Source organism: Gambusia affinis, linkage group LG05, assembly GCF_019740435.1.
Source record: "Gambusia affinis linkage group LG05, SWU_Gaff_1.0, whole genome shotgun sequence".
Taxonomy (NCBI): domain Eukaryota; kingdom Metazoa; phylum Chordata; class Actinopteri; order Cyprinodontiformes; family Poeciliidae; genus Gambusia; species Gambusia affinis.
The window spans coordinates 23,140,081-23,167,170 of record NC_057872.1 but is presented as its reverse complement, the minus strand read 5'-3'; the positions used below and the strand labels follow the sequence as shown (position 1 = coordinate 23,167,170).

General features: G+C 38.6%; 1 protein-coding gene across 5 annotated transcripts in view; it reads left to right on the top strand.

Moving 5' to 3' along the window:
* Positions 1-715: 715 nt before the first annotated feature.
* LOC122831811 (glucocorticoid-induced transcript 1 protein) overlaps positions 716-27,090 on the top strand; it is a 27,987-nt gene continuing 1,612 nt past the window's right edge. Inside the window, exons 1-8 of one of the 5 annotated variants that reach the window (XM_044118298.1) lie at positions 716-889; positions 1,015-1,424; positions 8,689-8,837; positions 18,010-18,099; positions 20,740-20,856; positions 22,306-22,443; positions 25,521-25,713; positions 26,373-26,493. In XM_044118298.1, the coding sequence (XP_043974233.1) occupies positions 873-889; positions 1,015-1,424; positions 8,689-8,837; positions 18,010-18,099; positions 20,740-20,856; positions 22,306-22,443; positions 25,521-25,713; positions 26,373-26,493 (1,235 nt within the window). In that variant the 5' untranslated portion in view covers positions 716-872. Of the gene's footprint in view, positions 890-1,014; positions 1,425-8,688; positions 8,838-18,009; positions 18,100-20,736; positions 20,857-22,305; positions 22,444-25,520; positions 25,714-26,372; positions 26,494-27,090 lie in introns of all 5 variants that reach the window. The other 4 variants (XM_044118301.1, XM_044118300.1, XM_044118299.1 and 1 more) reach the window with 4 other exon arrangements.

Sequence of the window (27,090 nt, the reverse complement as noted above, 5' to 3'; positions counted from 1 at the left end):
TTAAAGCATAGTGCAGCTTTTCTGTGTGGATATGTTGGCATGTTGTCATGGAACAGTCCATTGTGCCGTCTCAGAGGTTGAAACTGTGTCCTGCCATCGGAAAGCAGCCAATACCCAACTGACAGACCACATTCATCGGCTAAACGTTAAGGCATAAAAGGAATTTGACTCAAGTTTCTTGAATCTCTCAGAGCATTTCTATGGAGAATAAGGAGCAGTAAAAACACACACCACAATAACTAAACATTGGATCTTGAATGTATGCAGTTATGTCAAATTAATGCATATAAGCAATGGAATTAACATTTTAACCTGTTATATTCTACTGGTTTAACAATTCAAATGCAATATGATAGTTTAGAAGTCAATTTTTCAGAAACGTATTGGGAAAATAATTTATTACGTGTAAATGTATGTCTGATTATCATTTCAATTGCTTTACAATGAATGAAAGCTCCAGAATAGCTTTAAATTGCAATTAAGTTTTTTATGAAAACTTAAAACACTTCCGAATAAAGTTTAGATAGGATTAATAACTTTACACATTTGATTGTATTTTATTTTCTTAAAATAAAAACCGTGAAAATTTTTTAACATAATGTAGTTTGATTGGTTGAAAGTAACTCTCTGTGGGCTGGCAGAAGCCAATCACTGATCTTACTGTACACGGTGACTGACCAATCAGAAACCAAGGGACTCGAAGCTAAGGCCCGCCCACTTACGCCAGCCAGTGGTCGAGCTGAAAAACTGTCAAGTGAGTGAACAGGATGGGGACGGCTTGAGAGCAGCAAAAACACGTAAAAAATGTAACGAGAAGTTGTAAAAACAACTTTAAAAGTTATCCATGCCATGTTTGGAGTTTATCACAGCACATGTTAGTAACCTACAGGTAAGTTTGCTTCAAAATAAGTCATGTCGGATTGTTGGGTTTTTTACCCTCCTTAAAAGCAGGAGTTGAGACATTTTAAAGGAAGCTAACGTATTTCGCTAACAGGCTGATGTTTATCTCAACAGTCCTCCAACCTTCTCCTCCTTTTCTAGAGCAGCAGCAGCCTTGGGCAGTGCCTGTTTTTCCCCTGCGATAAGAGTAAGCAGCCAGTTTCGGAAGATGTCAGCGCCCAGTAACTCCCTTCAGCAGCCGAGGGTGAGGCGCAGCAATGCGGGCTCCCCGGGCTCGTTCACCCAGAGCGGCAACAGCTGCAGCCGCTTGCACCCCATCCGCGCCACCGTGCCTTACCAGCTCCTGCGTGGGGGTCCGAGCAGCCCCACACGGCCACAAACCCTGCACGGAGGAACAACAACCAGCCGGGTCTCGAGTAGCAGCCCCCCCTCCAGTCCTCCGCTAACTTCAGGAAGTACCAAGCAAAGAGTGTCACCCGAAAATAAGGAGGTTTGCTGTCCCCCAGACTCCCTTGTGTCAAAAGGTAAAACGAAAAGAAAACTACACACATGAATGATATATCGCCACGTGTGTGGTCGCCTGAGAGCTTGTCATTTTGCTTTCTGTTGTTACTGTTATGCAATTAAGAGTGGAAAATGAGCATGTGTGTTAAACTCTCAGGGCTGGATTTAGGAGCATGTGGGCCCCTGGGCTAGTACCAGTGGTGGAGGCCTACCCGCACACACTTTCTTTCAGGAATGTGGATTACACTATTAGGTACACATCAGTGTTTGGGACTGGTTGCCATGCAGTGCAGTGGAAGTTTTGCTCTACTGATGATTGGATGAAAATATTCCCTTGATGTACAGCTCACTTTTAAAAAAAAATTATTTGGTTTGAGGTAGCAGATCGCCACGGTATAAAGAGTCAAGACAGTGGGAAAAAAAACAAAAAAAGTTTGGGGAGAGTAGAGAAACTCACAGTGTCTAAATGTAATGTAAACAATAATATCACAATGAGCCGCCATTTTTGTAGTCCAGCACAGCGTAAGCATGACTGAACCATGGCTTCAAGACCAACAAAAAGAAAATATATTGACTAGTGTCTGAGAAAAATATATATCAACAAAATCACTGTCGGGTCGACCTGTCATGGTCGACATGGTCGACAGAGAAACCTGTCATGGAAACATGACAGATGATGTGGACAAGCTGCCTCCGGTTCACTGTGACATAGTTAACTACCTAGTGATTGTATGCATCCTAGACTATGGATGCATACAATCAGAGTTTTGTAAAAGATGTGCGAACTCTTCAGGTAAATAACAAGGTTCTGGTTACTGGCAGAGAAAGTACATGTAATATACACGTAGGCTACGTATCCGTCTTAGCTAGCAGCTAAAAGCTACATTAGCTAAGATAATTTTGCTAGTTTCGTAGTACAGTAAATATCTCTGATATTTATCTTGGTATTACACAAAGATTTGTAGAATGTTCAAAAATTGGAATCGCGTAATCAATTGAGCTAGTTCTGAGCTTATAGCTAGTTTATTGTTGTCATAGCAACTCCATAGCAACTGTCATGGAGGTTATGGATACCTACCAACATGGCTATCGGCTACATTACTTCCCAGAAAAGTGCCACCACATGAGAACTGTGTACAATGTCCGCTTAAACCTTATTTTAGTGTCATGGTTTGGACGCCATCCAGCAGAGGCAAAGCCAGTAATTCAGAAACAAAGATGGCGGCAATACCAGAACTGGAAAGAGAAATGTTCCAAACACAGTCCAGTGTGGGACGGAAACTTTTTGTAGTTCTGTTTTGAAATATAAACACTTGACAAACTCCTTAAGTTTCACCTGATTAGCGTTCATTCAGCCAAGTCAGAATGTTATGAAAAATGTAACTATGTTTAGGAAAGATGGTCGGCCATCTTCATACAAGAGAAAGCAGACATTTTTAAGATTGTTACTGCTTATTAATTAATAATTAGTAAATCAATAAAATCAAGCAACTTTATATTAACTCATTAATTGATGAGTTAATCAAAATGTTATATCAAACTACAACTCCCACATCCAGCCTAGTAGCTAACACATTGACCAACATCTTAGGGGTTTTTCAGACAAAAACATATTTGTCCACTCTAAGAAACCTTCTGATCATAATAATAATAATAATAATAATAATAGTAGTAGTATTGCATCACTTTTCTGATTATCTGTATGCTGAAAATACTACTCACAATGTTACAATAAAGTTGCTGATTCTTAATTTAAAGCTTGCTGTTATTGTCTTCGGAAACATATATAGTAAAAGTCGGTGTTTACAAAGTGTTCACTCATTAAAAATATAGATTTTGTGCACAGGACTTTGCTAATAATCATCCCTCAATGTAACATTTGGAAACTTGATCTAAAAGCCTGGAAGAGGCATTTTTCCACACACAGCTGGGCATTCATGATGTGGTTGGAAGAAGTTCTGTAAATCCATTTCTGAGAGGAAGAAGAGAAAGGACCTCGTGGCAGAGAGACATGCTGCCACTTGTAATCTGTCCAGTTCATTCTCTGCAGAAACACTGCTGGGAGAATGTTACCTAATGACTGGTATCACTGGAAAGGGCAGAAACAGAACTCCCCAGTTTGTCCTGCCGGATATTAGAAAATCATGTGTTTGCAATTCTATTGTGTGTCATTAATAGGATACAAACAGGGTTCCCACACGGTCTGGAATATGAGTTAGGGATTATTACCATAATGATAGTCTGGAAAAATGTGGAAAATTTGAAAATACAAAGATATTTTTATTTCCAGACTTTGTTCCTTTCATTGATTATCCGTTCTTCATGTGCCTGTCCAACTATTTCCTTCTCATTGTTTTAGCAAATTTTGTACTAATGCTTAAAAAATGGAAAATTAATATTTTTCTTTTTTCCTTGCCTGTGAGAATATAATAAGAAATTCTTTCTGATGTTAGTGTTACAAATAGGCCTGTCACAATAATCAATAAATCAATTAATTGCATAGTAATTTAAAACAAGCTCTATAATTTCCATTTGCATAATATATAGTTTTTCTCTTTTCACTCTTTCTAACTGGATGATAAAAGTCTTCAGTCTGGTTTATTGGTCTCAACTAAACGTTTTGTTGAAGATCAATTTTCCTAATAGAAACTTCATAATTCATTATATTTGCTGTTTTCTTTATGTATTTTTGGATATTTGAAATGTTTTCCAGTTCCTGTGTCAAATGTTTTAGAATTTAAAATTTATTGAGTTTTGAGAATTTCTGTTCTGTTATGATTTTCTTACCAATATATTACTTGAAAATGGTTTTAAAACAATATTATTGTTAGTGGCAGCGACTTCTGGGACAATTTATTGTTCCATTATAAACAAAACATTTTATAATTTTTGCCGTCTAGTTGTGTCACACTAGACTGCAAAAAATAAGTCACTTGACTTCGTCACTTCAATGGCGCAGCGCTAGCCCTTGACGTCCGTCCATATGGACTTTGAATGTAAACCAGAAGCTCAAATCGCGTTTGGTGTTAATGCAGCATTAGAACCTAGTTCCTATCTAATTTATAAAGAATATATGTACATTGCAACTATTACTCGATTACAGTTTTTGAGTACTCTACTTTCATTTTGTTGGTCTCAAAGCCATGGTTCATCTACCCTTTGCCTACCAAGATGGCGGTTCAGTGGCACGGATCACTTCCGGTTCAAACTTGTGGGAGCTATTATGGGTCACATTACAGGCAGAAAAAGTGGATGATTGCCTGATTTGTGAACCTCCATATAGGACAAGCTACGTGTGACATCGTCTCTGATGCCTGGATAATTAGCTGTTAGCATGTTATGACAGCTATAAAAGTGTTAAAGTTTTCTTGGTTCAGAGGCATCTGGCCTTACCAACCACAGTGACTATTTGAGAATACTTGGATATGAGTTATGACAACATTTATTTTCCCTTTGGGAAACAAAGTGTTTTTGAATCGAATCAAACTAGCTTATAGTCTTACTTTTATCTGAAATGGTACTCCACTTCTCTCAGTGCAGGTCATTGTGTGTAACTGCTTGTGAAGTGCTTTGTATTCCTTGTTTCTTTGAACGGGATGACCTCCAGCCTTGATGGCCAGCCTACCATGCAGCGCAGGAAGCTAAGTCCCTTCAATAACAACTCTGAAGTCACATTTGCCAGGCAGGATGAATATGAGCTAGCCATGTTCAGCTAGCGCTTGGTGTTGATTTCCTACTCCAGCTGCATGCCGCACATTCCTCTTTCCTCCAAAAGAGATGACCTCTAACCCCAGCTGGTTGTTCATGTCAGTTGTGATGGAGGAGGCTACGTTTTCCTAAATGAATGTGAACTCCAAACACTCAAAAGGCCAATCAGCACAGATTTTATGGCTATTTTTTGCACTGTGTTCAGAGGATTAGGATGGTCCTGCTTTCTAGATGCATCGACAGTTTCATGTTACCTTGTTGTGACCTTTTAGGTTCACCAGCATGACGTCTTTTCTGATGTTTACGGCTCACAGTCAAAATGTTGCTTCTGCTGAAGCAGCCCAACTTAAACCTTTAAATCCACTAATTTAAAGGTTTAAGTGTCTGATTCTGTTAATTTAAGCTATCGAAGTTAGTTTTTATTTCTGTTCTAATAATATTTTGGCCACATTTTGTAAATGGTTTAATTGGTTAGTGTAAATGTTGTCTTTACTAAACAAAATGTTAGCTGGTTATACACAATATCAATTTGATTTTGGGACAGTGGCAATAAGCAATAAATCAGTTTATTACATAATAAATGTTTTTTTTTTAAATTCAATAATTTCCATTAGCATGATTTAGCACTTTTCTCTTTCTACCAAGAACTGGATGATGAAATTCTTCAGTCTGGTGTTTTGGGCTCAACTGGCCATTTTTTGAAGGTTGGTTTTGTTTAGAGAGACTTCAAATTCATTTTATTTGTTGTTTCTGTTGTTTTGTTTATTTGTGTTGGATATTTAAAATGTCTTCCAGCTCCAGTGTTAAATGTTTATTGGAGTTTACAGTTTATTGATCTCTGAGAATGTGTGCTTGCATTATTATGCCATTACCATTATGGTACTTAAATGGTCTCAAAGCAACAATGTTATCGCAATAACTGTTGGAGCTATTTATTGTCCAGCAAAATTAGTTATTGTGACATTCCTACTAAAAATTAATGTTCAAACTTGCAGGATTTGTCATTGAAGGAAATACTTTTTCAGAAAATGCATCTCAAGGTTTCTGCATCCTTTAAAAAGTCCTGCATCTAAAAGTATGGCCTTAAAATGTCCTTAAATTTGTTTACTAAATGTAAGTTGGCCTTAAATATGTTAATCAGGTCTTAAATTTCGTTAAAGTAGTTTATTTTTAGTGTAATGTAGTTTAATTTTTCTGCTGGATCTTTTCTGTCAGGTAAACGTTTGAGTCGCTCACAGACATTTTTATGCTGTTCTGTAACTTGCAGCGATTGTGGCTGCTGCTAATTAGCCTCTAATATTCCCTTGCTTGCTAGTTAGCTAAAATTTTTTGCATCTAACAATATCATGTAAAACTTATTGCCAGTTGGCGGTGCAACGTTCATCTGTTGCCAACAAAGTTGATGACAATCTGTAATTTTCCTTCTTGGACTGCAGGAATCAGGAAACCCCTTTTGATAATTTTGTTGAAGGAAACTCTGGAATCTCTTCTTCGGAGTAAAAATGAAATGGATTATTGAATTATGTGCTTCAAATAACAGAGGGTTTTTACTTTTTGTTATGTTTTTATACTTAATAAAACCAACTGTAAAATAGAAATACAACTGTGGCTTTACTGGTGCTAGTTTGGGAAAACTGACATTGTCTGTGAACAAAACAATGACATAAAAACATTAAGAAAAATAAGTTAAAAAAGCAACAAAACAAAAAAAAATTTAGTGCTAGTTTGAGTGAGAAAGGATGCCTTAAATGACTGCATATCAGTTTATTTTAAGTTAATAAATTATGGCGATAAATGGTCATAAAAACACTGAACGTTTAATTGCACTGTATATGTTGTTTAAAGACTTTGCATCACCTATAGCACCATTTTGTAAGTGGAAATTTATGGTACAAAGTGACAAAACGACCAGCAACCAACTGGTAGCATCCAAGTAATGCATTGAAAAACTTCAGTATAATGTTAGCATAAGCTACATCATTTCTTGGTATAAAAAGTTTGAAAAGCACTGGAGTAGAAGAATAAATGTAATCTCATGCTGTCAAAATAAAATCTGGGAAAAGCCTGGGGTTACGTTTGTAACCACAGGTGACGCGTGAATCTAAATCCTGACTGATTTTTGTTTTGCAATCCTCGGATCAAGTGAAGTTCTGGGAATTTTGTTTTCAGATGTTGTCAGGATGAACCCCTGTGAAAACCCACAGGAAACTGCTGACTGCATGTTTGTTTTTATATTTTCTTCTGCCTCTCAGTTAATAAAGCCAAACATCTAAAAGCCTGGAAATGTAAAGAGAAGTTCACATTAAAATCCATCATGAAACTTTTCCTTCTATGCCACTTTCTTACTACTGAAATCAGCAGATGGACTTCTTTGATGTCTCGACTTCTTTCACTGTTTCCTTTTTTTTCTCATAAGGAGATTATTGTAGTCTGGTGAATGGGAAGGAGGGAGTTAGTGGGGGAATGGAAAATAACCACAATCCCAGTTCAGGGAGCGATGGCTTCGCTTATATCAATATTGATGGAAATTTAGCCTGCTTCCCTGGTCTGCCATGCTTCAGGGAATTTTACTGTAGCCCAGTAAGCTTACTTAGGCAATACCTTTGGGTGGGTAGCCTTGTGTGTTTTATGAACAAAGAACAACAATGACTGGCTGTGCAGCTCCACGAGGGAAGGGGCGCCTCATGTAGACGGTTTAGTCTGTGTGTGCTTTGTGTGTGTGTGAAAGGCCTTTACCTTGGCTCCTCTGGCAAGAAGTAAAACAAATGTGCACATCTCCCACCTATGATTCTGTCCTTCAGCATTTGACGTCAGAGCGAAGCAGCTTAATTGCAGTAATTACACACCTGAATGGTTTCATTTCGGCTAACGAACACGTTTTACTACAGCCTCAAATAGTCTAGTGGTTACTTTGGATTTGCATGTTTTGTTGTGTCCTGTTCGGTCTTCCATTGCGTGCCTCTGCAGGATTGTTGTGTGGATGCAGGCAGTTTTGATGTGCATTGCAGTGTGGTGGCTTATGAGCTCTTTATGTGGGTGGTGTGTGCTTAACTGCTCTAGGTCACAGCAGATTGCTCCCATAACATGAGATACTCCTGCTCAGCCTTTGGCTTTTCTCTCTGCTTTCAAGCTCTGTTATCTCTCTCTTTCTATTTTTTTTCTTTCTTTCTTTCTCTCTTTTTCCCTCTTTCTCTCTCTCTTGAACAACATCTTTGAAAATCAAGGTAAACTCCTAAGTGCAAACATGAAAAACTGAAGTAACGTCACTCAAACATGAACCAACTGAGAAATTGGTTTGCTTCAGTTTTTTGGGGTTGGATTTACATCTGGGGTCCCTGAAGTCGGTCCTCTTGGGCCGGCATCCTGCATGTTTTAGTTCTCTCCCTGGTGGCACCAACAACCTTTTCAGCATGTCAATGTTCTTCTTAGGCCTTCTAACGAGCCATCATTGGATCCAGGTGCATTAAACCAGGGAGAGAACTAAAACATGCAGGATGCCGGCCCTCGAAGACCCAGTTTGGGGACCCCTGATTTAGATGATGTGTTAAAGGAAATGTTTCCTGTCCTGCTTCACAGCGGAAAGATCCAAACTACAGGTGCGGAGCTGCAGTGTCATACGGAGAGCGTCTTCCTTGGACGCCATCACAGGACCGTACCTCACTGGCCAGTGGCCGCGGGACTCCCACGCTCCGTACCCTTCCTGTATGAAAGACAAAGCCACACAGGTACAACCCAGTCAAACCAGTCCAGATCAAACCTGGTGTTCACTGGAACTACCACAGTCTTTTCACCTCGCATCACCAAGATTATGTAGATAATACAAGGATTTTTATTACTTTCTACATTTGCATGCAATTCCTTCACTGCAAAAACACAAAATCTTACCAAATATTTTTCTTTTCGTTTCTAGTGTAAATATTTTAATACATTTGAAATAATAGAAACTAAATTAAAAGCAACTTTTTTGATGAAAAAGCATTAGTTTCACTGACAGATAAATTAACTTACAACATGGGAAAATGTCTTGCTATAAGTGAAATAATCTGCCACTGGAACTAGAACCTTTTCACCAGTATTAAGGGATTATTTACCTAAAATAAGTCTCTATATTACTAAAAATTACATGTAAGTTAATGTTGTCTTATTTCGAATGTACTAAGATATTTGTACTAGAAACTAGACCAAAATTACTTGGTAAGACTTTGAGTTTTTGTAGTGTTTGCATTTTGTACGTCTTCTTTTTAAACTACGACTCGGGTCAAACATTTTGAGTCGGGCTGAAATGATTAATTGGATTAATCATAATGAATCGATTACTGAAATAATTGGCATCTAATTTGGTAATTGATTAAACTGAAGTTTACAGACTAAAAAATAGCAATTTAGGCAAAACTGTTTAATTTTCCTATATAAAAAGGAATTTAATTGTTTCTTTATTTGCCGCTTTTAATGTACTTCTAATTTTGTATTTAAAAAGTTTTAAATCAAATTTTATTTGATTGCAGCCCTCTTACATCATTCCAGTCGAGTTTATTACACATTTTCTTAGTAGTTTTGTTCATCTGTTTTTAAACTGTGTGACTCGGGTTAAACATTTTGACCTTCCACCAGATTCTTCCAACAGTTTGCTGGAAATCCGTCCAATTCATCCTGAAATAATTTGTACAATTTGTCAGGTTTCCAACTGTGACTACAAATGTTCTACAGAATTGAGATCACGGGTTTATTAGTCCTGCAAAATATTAACTTTTTTTGTCTGAACGTCGCCTTGTAGTTAATTTAGTTGTTTGTTTTGGGTCATTTTCCATTTGAAAGGCCCATTTGTGCACAAACAAACTTTAGCTGTTTCAATATTTTCTAATGATGTTCGTTCCTCCTGATCCCATTTATTCCATGAAATGCCCCAGTTCCTCCTGCAGCACACAATCCGTGTAACACAAAACGTCACAGTAAAATCAGGTTGACAACCTTCTCCCTTTTCCTGTGGCAACAGTCATTAAGGTCTCTTGTATTTTAGCTTCATCCTACCACTGGACAAGTCTCTGGAAAGTAAGGCCTTGATCCTTCAGTGCTTTTTTAAATTGTAATTTAACTTTTATGCTGGTTTTGAAGTCTTCTTGGCTGAATGGCTTCAGGTTTCATTTCACTCTCCTTCCATCTTTAGCCAGCATCTTCATGAAGTCCAGTCTTATTCCTGAACAGTCTGATGGCTGAATATTACCTTTTCTGTTTTACTTGTAATTATTTGAAGAAGTGAAACTTGCTTTTTTCTTATTGATTTAAGATGGGGTTCTCATTCTGTTCAACAAAATTAGGGGAATCAAAAATATTGATGTGTTTTATTCTGTTCCAAACAGAAATTAAATGTCTTAACTTGTATCATCCAAGTGTCTCCAGAGTCGTTCTGGATCCAGTTTTATGGCTGATTCTGATCGTCTTTCATGACTTGACAATATCTGGGCAGCGAAGATGAAATTTCATAGTAGCATCAGTTGTTGATAAGCACTGCTAATCCACATCACTTGCTTTTGCTGTGGGGTTAGAAAGTCTTGGCAGAGAGATGTTGGAGTAGGGGATTAGAGCTCATCGTCATTATGATTGATAGTTTCCATCTATCTTCTCCTCTTTGCTCTTTGGTCCTGCCCTCCTCTGGGATTTGGGGTCAAAGTTCAGGTATTACTTTAGCTTTTAAGATGCTAACTAATTAGCTGTTCCCAATTGTAAAACAAAAAAAAAAAAACATCCGACTCCCTAAACCAGTCGGACTAGTTGTCCAAAAAGTTTGGATGCAGTTTGTTAAGGATTAGTATTTTTCTAAATTGCCAGCTGACAACCAAAGAAATTTCAAAATGTATTGATCTGCCAGAATTGATTAGTCTTTTTTTCAGGTGTTGTTGCCATTGAGCCTCCATATCCATGCATCGGTTTTACATTTAGCCTGATTTCACTGTCGGTTGGCAGCATGATTATCCAGCTCCAGAAAGAGCTTAATTTTTGAAGCACTGGGGTTTGTTGCAGGCTTGTGTTATGAAAGAATATTGAATATGTATGATTTGCAAGAGGGCTTCTCTCCCTATTGCTGACAGAAGCCTTTCATGTGATTGAATGAAGACCGCCAAGCCTAATTTACATGGGCTTCGTCCCTTTACCCCTCATTTGCCTTGCGTTTCTTTGTTTGTACTCTGAGGAAGTGGTAGGGGGGAGCTGGTGAGATTTCTCTAAGTGGCTATGTGCAAAGTAAACACGTCAAATTACAGGGTTCCTGTCTGGATCTGGAAAGTATGGAAAATCAGTTTGACAATTATGAAAGAGAGGATAGAGATGCAGAGAAACATCCAGGCATGCCGTTATCTCATAGACTAAATGCCTTTTTGGCACATGGTGATGTTGAGCCTGTCCTGTCCTGGTGAGATGAGCTCATAAGAGTCTGACTCACTCAGAGCTGTTAATGATGGAAAACATTTGTTATGGTAGTAAAAATCATAATGTGAAAAATGCAACGAACATAACAGTCCCAGAATGATTTGCTGCTTGTACCCACTTAAGGAATAGTCATAGACCACTTCCTGTTTGCAAGTTCTGCCTGAACCCATCTCTTTTTTTATAAGACGACAGCAGAAAGCAGCAGACAAAAGGTCCCTGCTCTCTTTTGTTTTGCATTGCTCCAGTTCAAGACGGCCTCTCCTTTTAGCTGTGATGCAGCTCTGCATGGAGGTGAAGTTGTTTGCACCTGTCCCCCAGGCGAGGCGAGGAGAATTCCCACTGCTTACCACCTGGCCCTCATGGCTGCCTGCCTTTTGTGTGGGAGTTGAGGAGCAGCGGGTCCATACATATGCTAATTGTGCTTCCAGGATATGTCTGCAAGCCCTAGACCCTGCGGTTACAGAGCACAGAGAATCCGTATGAAGATTAAAGCCCTGGCACACCAATTCACACACAAGAAAGGCAGGCTGATCAAACAGTTTGTGTAGCCTGACATTTTACATTATTAGTTATATGCGAGCACAAACCACAGATCGTCAGTAACCGCGTTTCCACTACTGATGTATGCAAGTCTTTGTCAAAGAAAACACAATATCGCGATTGCGGTGGTCCATTAAATAAGGGTCCATCCACACCAGTTGGGTTTAGTCCGCTTTAATCGAACCCCAGTCCACTTGTCTGGAAAGTCCTGTTGGTTTGTGGAGAGTGAAGAACCAAAACTGTCCTGAGGCAAAGGGTTGAGATTAAGGCTGTTGTAAACGATTATTAAGGCTGTTGTAAACGATTATTTTAGTAATCGAGCATTCTGTTGATTCTACCATAACAGCAGTATTACTACTGGATATTTTCATATCTGAGCTTCCCTAAAAATAACTTTTCTGTGGTTTAGAAAATGAACCTGTAACAATAATAGCTCACTTTCTAAGTTAACCTGAAGAAAATTTTCACAAAAATCTGAAATTATGTCCAATTTAATCAGAAAGGGTCACAAAGACTATTCTCCAGCTTTTCGTTTATGTTTTCATCTTCAGTCAGTTTAATAGATGAACTCTCACATTTATAGCTCTTGTGTTCATATTAGTGACGGGATTTGACACCTTTGTTCATCGCACACAGAAACGCGTGTATAAATGCACCCGCTGCGCTCTTCACCACCATTCGCTCTGAACACCGGCCACCAGGCAGCAGCTCCCAGTGGAGAAAAGCTGCCGTATCGCGATAGTCAATTTAAGGACGCTTATTGGTCCCATAAAAGCAATAAAACCCAGACATTATCATCAATCAATAAAATCCTCCCAGACTGAACCTGAAAATTGGACATTGTGCTGCTAATACTTAGCTTTCGTCAACAACTCAAAGGCAGAAATGCCTAAACATTAAAACATTCAAATAAACAATTTAGTGGCTAAACCAACAGCTCATTCTTTCCTCAACCGTTTAAAAAACTCCCACCAAATGATAGCAGCAGGACTCTGCATGCATGTCTCGGCGTGCAATCTAAACAAAACAGCCCAAATTCCACTGTGATTCAATTGAAGCCCAGTCATTATTTCCTGCTTTGGAGCTGAGCTGGATTCTTGAGGATGTTGTCGGCATGTAACCCTTTGGGTGGGAATCACAATAGGAAGCGAGTTGCAGGCCATGAGTTTTATCTGTGCAGTGTTACATTATCAGGCACAACACCTGGCGCGCTTCCCTGTTCACAAGGCACACAAGCTAAGGCTGCAGGTTCAACAGAGCGCATTGCCCGTCTCAGGAGAATAAAAGTGGCCGTCTGTGATAATCTGTTGTCGGGAGTGGAAATGTAGTCAATAGAAAATTATCAGAACATTTGTTTTATAATTTAAACTAAGAGTGGAGTTTAAAGAGAACCTGTTGTGCAATATTCATATTTTGCAGTTTTTATTCTTCCATGTGATTTTCCTCTGCTTGGAAAAGAACGCCCAAGGTCAATAAGTTAATGTTTTATGGTGTCATTGTCACAGTTGATTAGCACTGTGCCGTTACCTAGCAACCACAGCCAAGCTCCAGCACGTTTGGTCAGCTGGTTTTACTGCTGTATGCGCTGTACAATGGCTGCTGGAGAAGACAAGGGATTTGTTGTTGACTTACCTTTCAGAAACCAGTTGCTGCATTATTGTTGGTTGTGCAGGAGGCTCTACTTTTGCTTCTCAAAGAAGTATGGTTGTGAAATTGCACATCTGTTTGCAGCCATTTTTACGTGCGAGTGTAAGCATTGAGTTGAGGGTGAGCAGCAGATCATTTGGATTTAAAGGACAAGAGGTCAGAAACTGTGTTTTTAGTCTGATTTTATGTCACAAAGAGAGAAGCATCTTGTTTCAGCTGCTGATGAACAATATATCAACATTAACATCGGTATCGGTCGTTGTTTAACACATCGGTATCGGTCGTTGTTTGACACATCGGTATCAGTCGTTTAACACATCGGTATCGGTCGTTGTTTGACACATCGGTATTGGTCGTTGTTTAACACATCGGTATTGGTCGTTGTTTAACACATCGGTATCGGTCGTTGTTTGACACATCGGTATCGGTCGTTGTTTGACACATCGGTATCGGTCGTTGTTTGACACATCGGTATCGGTCGTTGTTTGACACATCGGTATCGGTCGTTGTTTGACACATCGGTATCGGTCGTTGTTTGACACATCGGTATCGGTCGTTGTTTGACACATCGTCGTTGTTTCAAACATCGGTATCGGTCGTTGATTGACACATCGGTATCGGTCGTTGTTTGACACATCGGTATCGGTCGTTGTTTGACACATCGGTATCGGTCGTTGTTTGACACATCGGTATCGGTCGTTGTTTGACACATCGGTATCAGTCGTTTAACACATCGGTATCGGTCGTTGTTTGACACATCGGTATCGGTCGTTGTTTGACACATCGGTATCGGTCGTTGTTTGACACATCGGTATCGGTCGTTGTTTGACACATCGGTATCGGTCGTTGTTTGACACATCGGTATCGGTCGTTGTTTGACACATCGGTATCGGTCGTTGTTTGACACATCGGTATCGGTCGTTGTTTGACACATCGGTACCGGTCGTTGTTTGACACATCGGTATCGGTCGTTGTTTGACACATCGGTATCGGTCGTTGTTTGACACATCGGTATCGGTCGTTGTTTAACACATCGGTATCGGTCGTTGTTTGACACATCGGTATCGGTCGTTGTTTGACACATCGGTATCGGTCGTTGTTTGACACATCGTTATCGGTCGTTGTTTGACACATCGGTATCGGTCGTTGTTTGACACATCGGTATCGGTCGTTGTTTAACACATCGGTACCGGTCGTTGTTTAACACATCGGTATCATGTTTACCTTCAGTCCAGCTCAATAAAACTTGGTTAGAGCCACAATAAATGCAACTGAAGTTTTTGATAAACATCTACTTTAGGGAACTTATCATCTTAAAATAATCCCATCCTATTTCTGTTTTCAGATTTCAAACCAAAGAAAAACAAACCTTTTGGAGAAAGAAGATGGATATGTTTTCCTCTGAGGTGTTTAAATGACACATTAAAAACACCGCTGGTGTTTTTAATGTGATTCTGTCAAGAATATCATTTTATTAGATAAAAAACTGCTTTAAACATTTATTAAATTTATATTCAACACATTAGTTGATTCCTTATCAACTTGTGGCTCCAAATCTAGACAGATGCTGCAGATCTTTAGCTTTCAGAGTTGTTTAAATCATAAAAGGTTTAAAATTTATGCCTTGTGTTAAAGCTGTATTTCTGATGCAGTTCACCAGTGAAACTTTATTTTGTTCCTCCGCAGTGAACTGTGAAGCCTCTGTGCCCTTTCTGCCCATTTGCATGGAGTAAGAACAGATTTGACTGCAGCTTCCAGTTCCTGAATGTTTGGCAGAAACTTCAAACTGCACAAGTCATTCCAGAGGCCTTGGACGAAATGTTAATGCTAAAGGCTAGTTACACATCTGCCATCCAGCGCGGCCGAGCACAGAGGTCCCTTTTTACGAGAGCACAAGCATCCATTTAATATGTGTCCTTTCCTGGGGGGAACCATGGCCAGCGCGCCGGCTCACACAACTCCATGGGTGTTCGTCATTATTCACAGGGTGATATTCTATATCACCCTGCCTGCGCTGTTTAGAGAAAGAAGATTTTGTTAGTGCGGAGTCGGGCGTAAGGCAGGGCGAAGGCGGTGACATTTACGATGTGTCGGGCCGCTGTGCTGGTGTTGTCGGAGCGGAGCCGGCGCTGACAGACACAATCAGGGGGAAGTATGTGGTTTCTGCAGGCCTATGAAAGATCTGCTCCCTGCTTCTGGTTTTGCATTAATTTACATAATTTAACCGTTGCCTCATTTCTCTCAGCAGAGGTCGAAAAGGCGAGTTCATCTAGACAAAACTGTCTCTATGCTCTCTAGGAGGAAATATCTCGTTTATCAGCTGATTTTCTGTAATCATCTACAAACATCTCAACGTTTATTGGTCGGCTCATTCAGCTTTGATATGCCTGCAGTTGTAACTAGAGTCAGTATTGTTGGATAATTTCTGGATTTGTATTGCTGAAGGTGACAGAACATGAAGACGGAAACTTTATGTCACCTTTAACTAACAGATGTCTTCATGGCAAGTAAGCATGAACGCTCTTTGATTCTTAAATGTGTTTGGATTTTGTTTGGAGTGTTTTTCTTGTCAGAAGACAAATATGTGAGCTCAGTGTCTTGCAACACAGTTTGGTGCAACTCTGCTTCGCAATAGGAAAAAAAGAAAAAAGTTTTTGTTGTTGAAGAGATTTTTTCCTCAGGGATGGTATCACATGACTGCTGTACTTATTTTCATTGATTCCAGGTATGCAGCTTTATTTTGAAACCACTTGTTAAGTGCTTTCAGATGTTTTTTTCTGAACATTTTAAACTCTTTGAGTTTAGTTTTTGTTGAAATGGAGTTTCTGTTGCAGGCCTTAAATCAGGGCAGTTCAAAGTGCGGCGCATGGGCCATTTGCAGGCCGCCGAATGGTTTTCAGAATGGTCCACATTTGGTGGTTCGTGCAGATGAAACTTTTAAATATTTTGTGTAAGATCATTTATGATTATGGTCAATTAAACAGTCTTAAAATGCAAAACTTTAGGTGCAAAGCAAAAGTTATTCATCTGTTATTAATCACATTTTTCCTTTTTTATTTTCATAGTAAGTAGAACCACAAATATACAAACTTTTACTTAAATGGAGACTTATGAACAGAACGGGATCCACAGCCGCTTTGCTGAAAAGTGGACAAAATAATTATTTTCTATACCAAAAAACAAACTTAAAATGCAGATTCTTCAGCAAAATTCCAACAACTTTCATTAAAATATTGCATATCTATGTTATTGTTGAAAAGATGTTAAAAAAAAAAAACAATGCAATTATATTTAAATTTAAACTTACGGTTTTTAGAGTAAGTTAGTAGACTGGAGTGTGACACCAGGAGTTTCCAATTCTAATTTTCCGAGACACTGAAATTTGGATTTTCATTATCTATAAGCTACAATTCTAAAAAATTATGAGTAACAAAAGCTTGATCGCTCTATGTGTGATGATTCTATACAATCATCACACATGATTGTATCATCTTAGATGACTTCTAAGATGACTGGTAAAAAATATTGAACTTATACGCAATATTGAAGGTTTTTCATGGTGTTCTAGGAGATTTCAAACAGGCGTAGCTGTAAACATTTGTTCTCTGGGTTTATGAGTATTTTAATTTTACATTTCATGTACAGGCAGTCAAATCAAATGTGAACAAGTCTTTTTGTTTACTTTCAGCCAGATGCAGAAACATGCACTCCACCCATTTTGAATTGCACAAACAAGCATTCAAATTTGTCGGCCGGTTCTGCAGAAAAGGTGCAACTTAGTGGGAACAACAGATGTGCAAGAAGTTTTGGTAACATTTTAATAACCAGAGATGTCCACACATCCTTAAAAAGTCTTAAACTCGTGCATTGTAAAAAAAAAAAAATTAAGGCCTTAAAATGTCTTGAATTCATTTAAGAAAAATGTAAGTTGGTCTTAAATACGTTAATCACGGTTCTTAAATTTTGTTTGGCTGGAGTATTGCAGTTCTTTTTAATTATTCTTGTAGGATTTTTCTGCTAGGTAAAAGTTGCAGAGGCGGTTTGTAGCTATCTGCTAATATATGCTTGGTAGCTAGCTACTTAGTTCATTTTTGCATCTATCACAGGTAATTTAGTGCAAATGTATCCTCAACTGAGTGGACGTTTGATTTTGCCACTGGGTCACTTATATTGTATATTTATAGTGTTGTCAGCCTAAATTTAGTTCAAGCTGGCATTAAAAAAGGTCTTAAAAAGTCTTAATTTTGACTTGATAGCATTTAATGTTCTTTGTTTTGTTTTTCTCAGACTCCAGGTCTCTGGATCGACGAAGCCGCTGAGCTGGGAAGTCCTCACCAGCGATCAGCGTCGTGGGGGAGCGCAGATCATCTGAAAGAGGTACTTTCCTCCTTTTTAGCCCCCCCCCACGATCCGGTCACTGCTGCTGCTCACAGCTAACGCGTCATTATATCCACACAGCTGGGCAAAGAAAATGTTTCTGTCATTCTTGAGGTTCTTCATTTACTTAAAGTGTGTTTTTATTTGTCAGAGTCTGAGGTCAGCCTAAATATTACCCTCCTTAAAGTCGGTTTCCACCCCTGTCTATCTGCTGGCCTTGGCAGGCCATCCAGCCGACCACATGGACTCCATGCCTCCAGACCACAGGCTAAATTTATCCTCCTCTGTTCTCCGCACGGCTGCACTGTGTGAATCTCATCATGGGCTGTTGTTTTTCAGACAGCATAGAGGATCCAAACTGAAGGAGGGCAGAGTATGCAGCTGCATTTTTCACGTTTTAAAGCTCCACCTTCGCTCCACACTGTAAAAATATAAACTCTTACCAAATATGTTTGGTCTAATTCATAGTATACTTGGAAGACAAAACTAACTTACAAATAACTTTTCAGCACAATATTGCTCAGTTTTAGTGAATAATTCCTGAAAAAGTACTAGTTCACTGGTAGATTATTTCACTTATAGTTTAACATTTTCCTATTTTTTACGAGTGAAATAATCTGCCAGTGGATCTAGAACGTTTTAGATAAAAATAAGGAATAATTTACTTAAAACAAGCTCCCATATCTTTCTGAAAAGTTACTTATAAGTTAGTTTTGTCTTTCTTCAAGTGTACTAAAAATTAGACCAAAAATATTTGGTAAGATTTTGTATTTTTTGCAGTGCACAGTCAAGAGCATACCCTGACCTCTAACCTTACACTGCAAAAACACAAAATCTCACCAAATATTTTTGATCTAATTTGTTAGTACACTTCAAAAAAGACAAAACTAAGTTACAAATAAGTTTTCAGCAGGACACTGGTTGGTTTTAGTAAATTATTCCTTTAATATTGATACAAATATTTCCACAGGCCAATTATTTCACTTCTAACATGAAAAAATGTCTCGTTATAAGTGAAATAAATTGCCAGTGTAATTAGTGTTTTAAAAATAAAAAATGAGGAATAATTTATTTAAACCGAGCTCATATATTTTGTTGAAAAGTTTCTAGTTAGTTAGCTTTGTTTTATTTCCAGTGCACTAAGAAAGGAGACAGAAAATACTTGGTGAGACTTTGTGTTTTTGCAGTGCATGAAGTCAGTAGTAGCTCCTGTTTAGCTGTAATTAGCAAACTGTCAGTGCAGCACAGCAGGTATAAAACAAGTTATGAAATCTTTTATGAAATACATCTGCAGCAGCTTCTGGCCTCCTGCTTCTTATTTCATAAATCACCTTTAAGCAACACCTCTAACTTTATAACTTGACCTGCCTGGAAAATGTTGCGTTCACTGTTCTGCAGACAATCCCTGAACAACTTGGCCTAGAAATCAGCAGCTCAGCACAGCCAGGAAAATCTCCCTTTTCCCATCAACTAAAATTACACCCGGGCTGCCTGGACTTGTCATTATCGACTGCTTCCACTGAGCGAGCGCAGGGAGCCGGATTCCTGCTCTCTAACCTCTGCAATTTAACGAGTGGGAGGACATCTGAAAGCAGCACGTCTCTTTGTTGACTGTGTTGCCTGGAGTACAAGATCTGCTGAAGAACCACACCTTTGTCTGCACACCACAACTGTGTCTGTTAGTCTTACAAAGGGTATCCTGTTTTTATTTTACTCGGCCAGATGTAGCAACACCCACTGACCCAACTCATTTCATCAGCCGGCTGATTCTGAAAGTGTTGCAGCAACATTCAGCCAGGCCTGTTGCAATAAGCAACAAATCACATGATAAATTTAAACAAGCTCAATGATTTATTATCTTTCTCTTTTCTCCTTTTCTACCAAAAACTGGACCCTAAAAGTTTTCACTCTGGTCTCAACTATCTCTGTCTTAAAAACCATTTTGTTAACAGAGACTTCATAATTAATTTTATTTGTTGTTTCTGTTGTTTGGTTTGTTTATTTTAGATAGTTAAAATGTATTCCAGTTCCAGCTTTAAATGTTTATTAGAACTGAAAGTTTAAACGATTATTTTGACAATTAATCAGATAAAACATTTTCATTTAGCCAGTTAAGCCTTTTTGACACAATATTTAAAACACCATTTAAAGATGCAAATAAGCAAATTAAATATTTTTTTTTTATATAAGAGAACAAAGATTTTATCGAATGTCAACGGAAAAGCAGCTACAGTAAAGAAATACATTAACGGTTGCAAAATAAATTCCTAAATATTTGGATGCATGAGATGAAGTGCGCACCAATTTATTGACGCTGATTTTCTTAATTTTGGGAGATCGGCTGATATTAACATGCAAAGGTCTAAAAACCAACAACTGTCCTCTTCTGCGGGTTTGTCTGGTAGAACGGCCCACCAGCTCATGTCTGCATGCTTTCAGTGAACAATAGTCACTCCGCTGTTTCCAACTCAACAACTTTCTTGCTACATTTAGCAACATTTCAGACAAAAACCAGAGTCGGCAGGTCAGGCTTGTTAAAGATCAGTAATCGGTGATCGGCCAGAAAACTGCGATCGCCGTGACGTTTAACACAGTCCTTCATGTTGGTTTACTGGCTCCGTCTTATTTCACTTTCAGCAGATCGCTAAGCTGCGCCTGCAGCTGCAGCGCAGCAAACAGGTGACCAGGCAGAGCAAAGACAGGGAGCTGAGCTCCCTGCAGCTGCCGCAGCAGCACAGCGCCGCCTGCCAATCACAGGTAGGTTCTCACGTCACGCTCGCCGTCACGCTCCGTTAGGGTGAAACATTATCATTAACTCAACTTCGTGATGCAAGATTTTACACAGGCCACACAGATATGATAAGGGAGCTCAGCAGTTTGGAGGACAACATCCAAACGAAACGGACGGTTACCAAACTATGACACAGCTGCTGGAGATTAGAAAACTGTAAACAATTCAGTGCATTTTATACCGTTAAATTCATATTTATCTAAGCTTTCATGAAGCCGGCAGCATCTGTATTTAGCGGTATGTTGTTTAGATTTGTGTGTTAATTAAATATCATAATTTATCATGTGTTTAACATGCAGGGTGCGTTAACTTTTCCTAAACAGGAGAAGTTGATCTTTGAGGTCAAACGGAGGCAGAGGAGAGGGAATGTGTCTGGGCATGTCTTCCTCTGAGCTGCAGCACAAACACAGCATTAATACTGATGCTTCTGACCACAACTCTGTTCTTTTAACTGAAACCGCTTCTCTGCTAAAACACAAAATCTTACCAAGTATTTTTGGTTTAATTTGTAGTGCAAATATCTTGAGACAAAACTAACTTACAAGTAACTTTTCAGCAAGATATACGAGGTTTATTTGAGTAAATAATTTCTTAATATTAATCACAAAGTACTACAGATTATTTCATTTATAACAAGACATTTTATCCATTTTATAAATGAAGTAACCTGGCAGTGAAACTAATTATTTATCAATATTAAGGAATTATTTACGTAAAACAGCCTCTCCCCTATAAATCACTGAAAAGTTACTTGTAAGTTTGTTTTGTCTCAGTTGCATTAGAAACTAGACAAAATACTTTGTAAGATTTTCTGTTCTACAGTGTTGTGGTTGAATCCAAGTTTAACTCTCGTCTCTTTCTAGTTCAAATATCTTAGTACACTTGAAAAAAAGACTTACAAGTAACTTTTAAGCTAAATATTGGAGCTAATTTATCTAAAAAGTACTATTTCCACTGATAGATTATTTTTATTCCTAACAATATTTTTTTATGTTGCAAGTGAAATAATCTGCCAGTGGAACTACGGTAAAAAATCTGGAACAAACTTCCAGAAAACTGTAAAACAGCTGAAACACTGACTTCCTTTAAATCTCAACTAAAAACCCACTTGTTTAGAGTTGTATTTGAAACGTAATCAATTGCAAATTTATTGATGGAATCTGACTATGTTGTGTTTTGATTGTTGATTCTATGTTGCATTGTATTTTTGTGTTTGATTTGATGTAAAGCTCTTTGAAATGCCTTGCTGCTGAAATGTGCTATACAAATAAAGTTTGATTGATTGATTGATTGATAATACTTTTTTTAATCATTATTAAATAAATTATAGCAGTGTTGTGCGGAGTTACTTTTGTCTTATTTCAAGATGTCTAAAATCTTTATCCACCTTCAAAACGTGTTGTGTTTCTTTCCAGTACAAGGGAACTTCTTCAACTTTAACGTCAAACCCGATGGCTAAGTCTCTGATATGCAGAGTGCCGAGCAGCGTGGAGGGAATCAACCATGAGCTGGAAAACGTTTTCATACGAGACGACTGGGAGGACGGCCTGCAGGTACAGCATCTGGCTGGGATATGTGATTATTTACTGCTCACTGCTTGTTATACCTCAATGAAGTCCTGTGAAGTTTATTACCTGACTAATTTAGTTGTTGTAATTCAGTCATTAAATAGGAATGCTCACAATGCATCTCCTACAGAACAAAAATACAGCAAATGGCATTTTGAGAACTTTTAGGACCTGAATCATGAGGGAAAAACTCATAAAGTTGTGATTCAATCCTGCATCTGCACTTTGTTTTTGTCCTTTTCCACAAACTGCTACAAAACCCGACAGGAAATGTCCAATTTGAAACATTTAGTCCTCAACCACACCACAGATGGGTATGTTTGTAAGGACGTCAGGAGAAAAGAGCGTGTGCAGCGGCGTCTCGGGTTATAAAATATATTTTTACTTATTTGACAAACTGTCTCCATGCTGTGACAGTTTGTTATAAGACAAATAATCTGCGAAAACATGGATCTCCTCCACCTCCGTCCTGAGCTGCTGTTGCTGTCTGAAGAAATGCACCAAAAACAACCAATCAGAGCCAGAAGGAGGCTCTCAGCGCTGTCAATCATCCTCATGTACGTGGTTATGTTGGAGAAACAACTTGCTGTTTATTCGCCGTCATCTGTAGCCATGCTAACTAGCTTTAGCATTCATAACAGAAAGGAAGGAGAGGAGAAACAGATGGGGATCAGCAACGCAACACTGAGAGTGATTGACAGCGCTAAGCCTGTCAATCAGTTAGATTTTTTTTCACGGATTATCTGTCAGTTATCTCTTTTATATTTTATATAAAAGTTGCATACTGCAGCTGTAAGTGGCGTTGTGTCATAATCAGGCAGTTCCTTGAGCTTCCAACAGTCAGTAAAGGATGGAAGTGAAGTTCTGCAAAGATGAATTATTGCACGTAGAGCCTGGAAGTTGTACATAAACAGCTGGATACGTTTTGTTCTTCTGCTGTTTTAAAATGTCTACAAAAATCCTAGTTTAATCTCAGTTAATTGCTTTAACTATTACTTTTTCCTTGGGTCCATTTGACTTAATGAAGTTATCTTCATCCAACATTAAATTTGGTCTGATCTGAAATATTACAGTGTGATTTAAAAAAAAAAAAGAAGCAAAAACAGAAGAAATCTGCAAGGAGAAAATACTTTTTCACACCGTTGTAAATGTAAATTCAGTCGTACGCACACCGATCTCTGCTCTGCATTTCTTCCGTTTGTCAATTATTAATTTGGTCATTAAATGTGTACAAGTTTTGTCATGGACCTCAGAAGAAAACATCTCCATTTTGCATTTTATGAAAGTAATCATGGCATAAACTAAACATTTAAGAACCTTTTTAATGGCTTCACTGAAAAAAAGACATGGACCTGCTATTAAACTTGTTAGTTATGCTTAGGATTCGTTAAATTTGTGCAAAAACAAGCTTGTAAAGTGGGTTTCTGCATGTATTTGTACAGTGTGAGAGTCCACTTGTTTAGAAGCCTGTAAATCATCCCTGATATGAGGCTGTAAACTTTGGCAGGGCTGCGATGCTCCACACCCACATGGCTTAAACACAAACAAACACACGCTAACCTGCAGATTTACAGCTTGCTGTGCACTCTGCCTTCCTTCTGTTGGCTCTTTTCAGTCAGCTGAGCCAAAGCTCAACACAATTCACATCACGCTGTTCTTCAGTACCATCTGGTGTGCTGTTTGCTTCTGCAGTTGCCCTTTAGACAAACACATCACAGGGCTTTTAGTTGGAGATGTTTTAAGATTCAGGGCCTTTTAGATGCTGCTTTGAGTTGAATGTGACGTCATCCAAAGAAAGAGAGACGTTTCACTGAAAGTCCCTCCATCTGTTGGCTCCGGTACTCGAAGAACTCGAGTCCAATTGAGAAAGTTCTCTCTCCTCTGACAGTCCGATCACATTCACAAACTTTAACAGGTCATTTCTCATTGACAATTTATTATTTGTTCCAACTTCCAATTGATAAATTAAAAATCTGGCCATCTTTATCCTTTTGTGTGGCCCTCTACACTTCAGATTACATCAATGAGTCCCTCCAGTTTCACAAATCTACAAAATTCACACAAAATCAACACATTTTTTCAGATTTTCACCGCAGATTTTTGTCAACATTGGCTAAAAAGAGTGACTGCTGCCTTAGGTTTCATTCACACCAAACACGTTTCACGCATCAGGTGCGTCGGGTTTACATTTAAAGTCTATGTGGAGGTGCGTCAAGGGCCCGTTCAGGCCCATTTGGAGCTTTTGATGCGTCGGATGCATCCAACGCATCCGACAAATAGACTGGCAATCAAAAACAACAGCTAGGGCGATTTTTATAAGCGTTTCACTAATTTTATTGTTTTATTATTAAATCTTTCTATTCTGCAATCTTACAAGGCTTGTTTGTTTCATCCATTTTCTGTTGATCATTGTCCCTAATGGGGTCAGGAGGGTTGCTGGTTCCAACCTCCAGCTGCGTCCCGGGCGAGAGGCGGGTTCACCCTGGACAGGTCGCCAGTCTGTCGCAGGGCAACACAAAGACATACAAGACAAACAACCATTCACACACACACTCACACCTAGGGAGAATTTAGAGAGACCAATTAACCTGACAGTCATGTTTTTTTGGACTGTGGGAGGAAGCCGGAGAACCCGGAGAGAACCCACCATGCACAGGGAGAACATGCAAACTCCATGCAGAAAGACCCTGGGCCGGGAATCGAACCCAGGACCTTCTTGCTGCAAGGCAACAGCTCTACCAACTGCGCCACTGTGCAGCCGGCTTGTTTGTTATATTTTATAAATATATCTAAGTTTAATCGTGAGGAAACCACAATTTTTTATTTATTCAGTAAGTATTTAAATAGCTAATAGAAAATAATGTTAAATTTTAATGATTATTTTTTTATAAGTTCTGCCCTTAATTTAACGCTTCCTGTTATGGAAAGATGGTCGGCCCTCTGTATACAAGAGAAAACTAATTTCTAAGAAAATGGCTGCTTTGCAATTAATCTTTAGTTACTCAAACTCCAGATAATCGATCATCACATCACTATTTTTGCACCACCTCATTTCCTCACAGGCCATGGAGGCGGTGGATGGCCGCCGCCCGCCCTTCCCTCCGAGCCGCTACAGCAGCAGCAGCGGTGAGACTCGGGACACGGACACACAGGCCCCGTCCAGCGGCGAGTCGAGCCCGTCGCCCCGACCCAGCAGCTCCGACCACCTTCACTCCCAGGACGGAAGTCCCTGTTCTGCTGAGGAAATCGATAAAGGTTTGTTGTATTACTGTTCTGAAATAAAGTCGTCCAATTTTATTTCTTTATTTTTTGGAAGGAAAGGGATGTTATTCATCACGGATTCAACAAGTAAAAAGGATTTTGCATGTTTGCTATATTAAAATAAAGGAGTCTAGTTTTCAAATTCTTTCAGGCTCAGTTTATTTCATCTACACAGTTATAGGAATAAGATTTGGGCCAGTTTCTTTCAAAACACTTGCTAATATTTAGCCAAATTAAATAAAAGCTGATTCCTCTGCAGCAAAGTCGGCTTTTTAGTCAAAGACTCTGGATAAACCTGTTGGTTATAAAATGATGAATACTTTATGTTGTACTTAACGTTGGTAATAATTGAACCCTCATTAAAACTTTTATTACTGTTGATCTGCAGTTGGGGGCCACAAATGGCCTCAGGCATCACGTTGGACACCCCTGAACTACATGCAACACATGCATGAATTATGAAGTCTGTGTTTGTGCTCCATCAAAAGGCCAGTTGAGACCAAAACTCCAGACTGTCACCCAGTTTTTGGTAGAAATAGAGAAATGACAAATCATCCAAATGGAAATGATTGATTATTGTGCGATTAATTGATTCATTGCGTGTTGTGACAGGCCTGCTCACCATTCGTTTCTTTGTTTTTCTCTGTTTCCAGACAGCAGGTGCAGCTCTCCTCTTCCCAAGTTCGCCACTTCGCCCAAACCAAACAACAGCTACATGTTCAAACGGGAACCTCCAGAGGGATGCGAGAGGGTCAAAGTGTTTGATGAGCTGGTGTAAGTACCAGTTTACATTGTTACAGTTTTAACATGTATTTAGAAAAAGAAAAACTTCATTCTGAAGGTGTGGCTGCATTCATCTCTTCATGGCTTTACGCCACAATTACTTGTAGGAGAAACAAGATAACATGAGACATTTTCCCCAAGTAACAAGTGAATTAATGTTCCAATTTAAAAAGCACTTTTTCATCAGTATTAAGGAATTATTTAAATTAAAACAAGCTCCTATAACTTGCTGAAAAGAGTTACTTGTTACTTTTGTCTTGTTTCAAGTGCACTAAGATATTTACACTGGAAACTAGACAAAATATTTTGTATGATTTTGGATTTTGGCTGTTTGGATAAAAACAAAACTGTTTTATTATCTATATCTGTAAAGTTTGGCCTAATTACTGCTCTGAATAGTTTTTTAAAGCAAATTGTCTTGTTTTTAACAGTCTGTATACTCCAGTTAGTGATTAATTGATTACTAAAGTAGTTGCCAGTAATTGATTGATCATGATTAATTTGATGAATTGTTAGTCGTTTTTTAATTGCAAAAAAACCAAAAATTTTCCCACATTTCTTTTATAAAAAAAAAAAATCATAATTGCT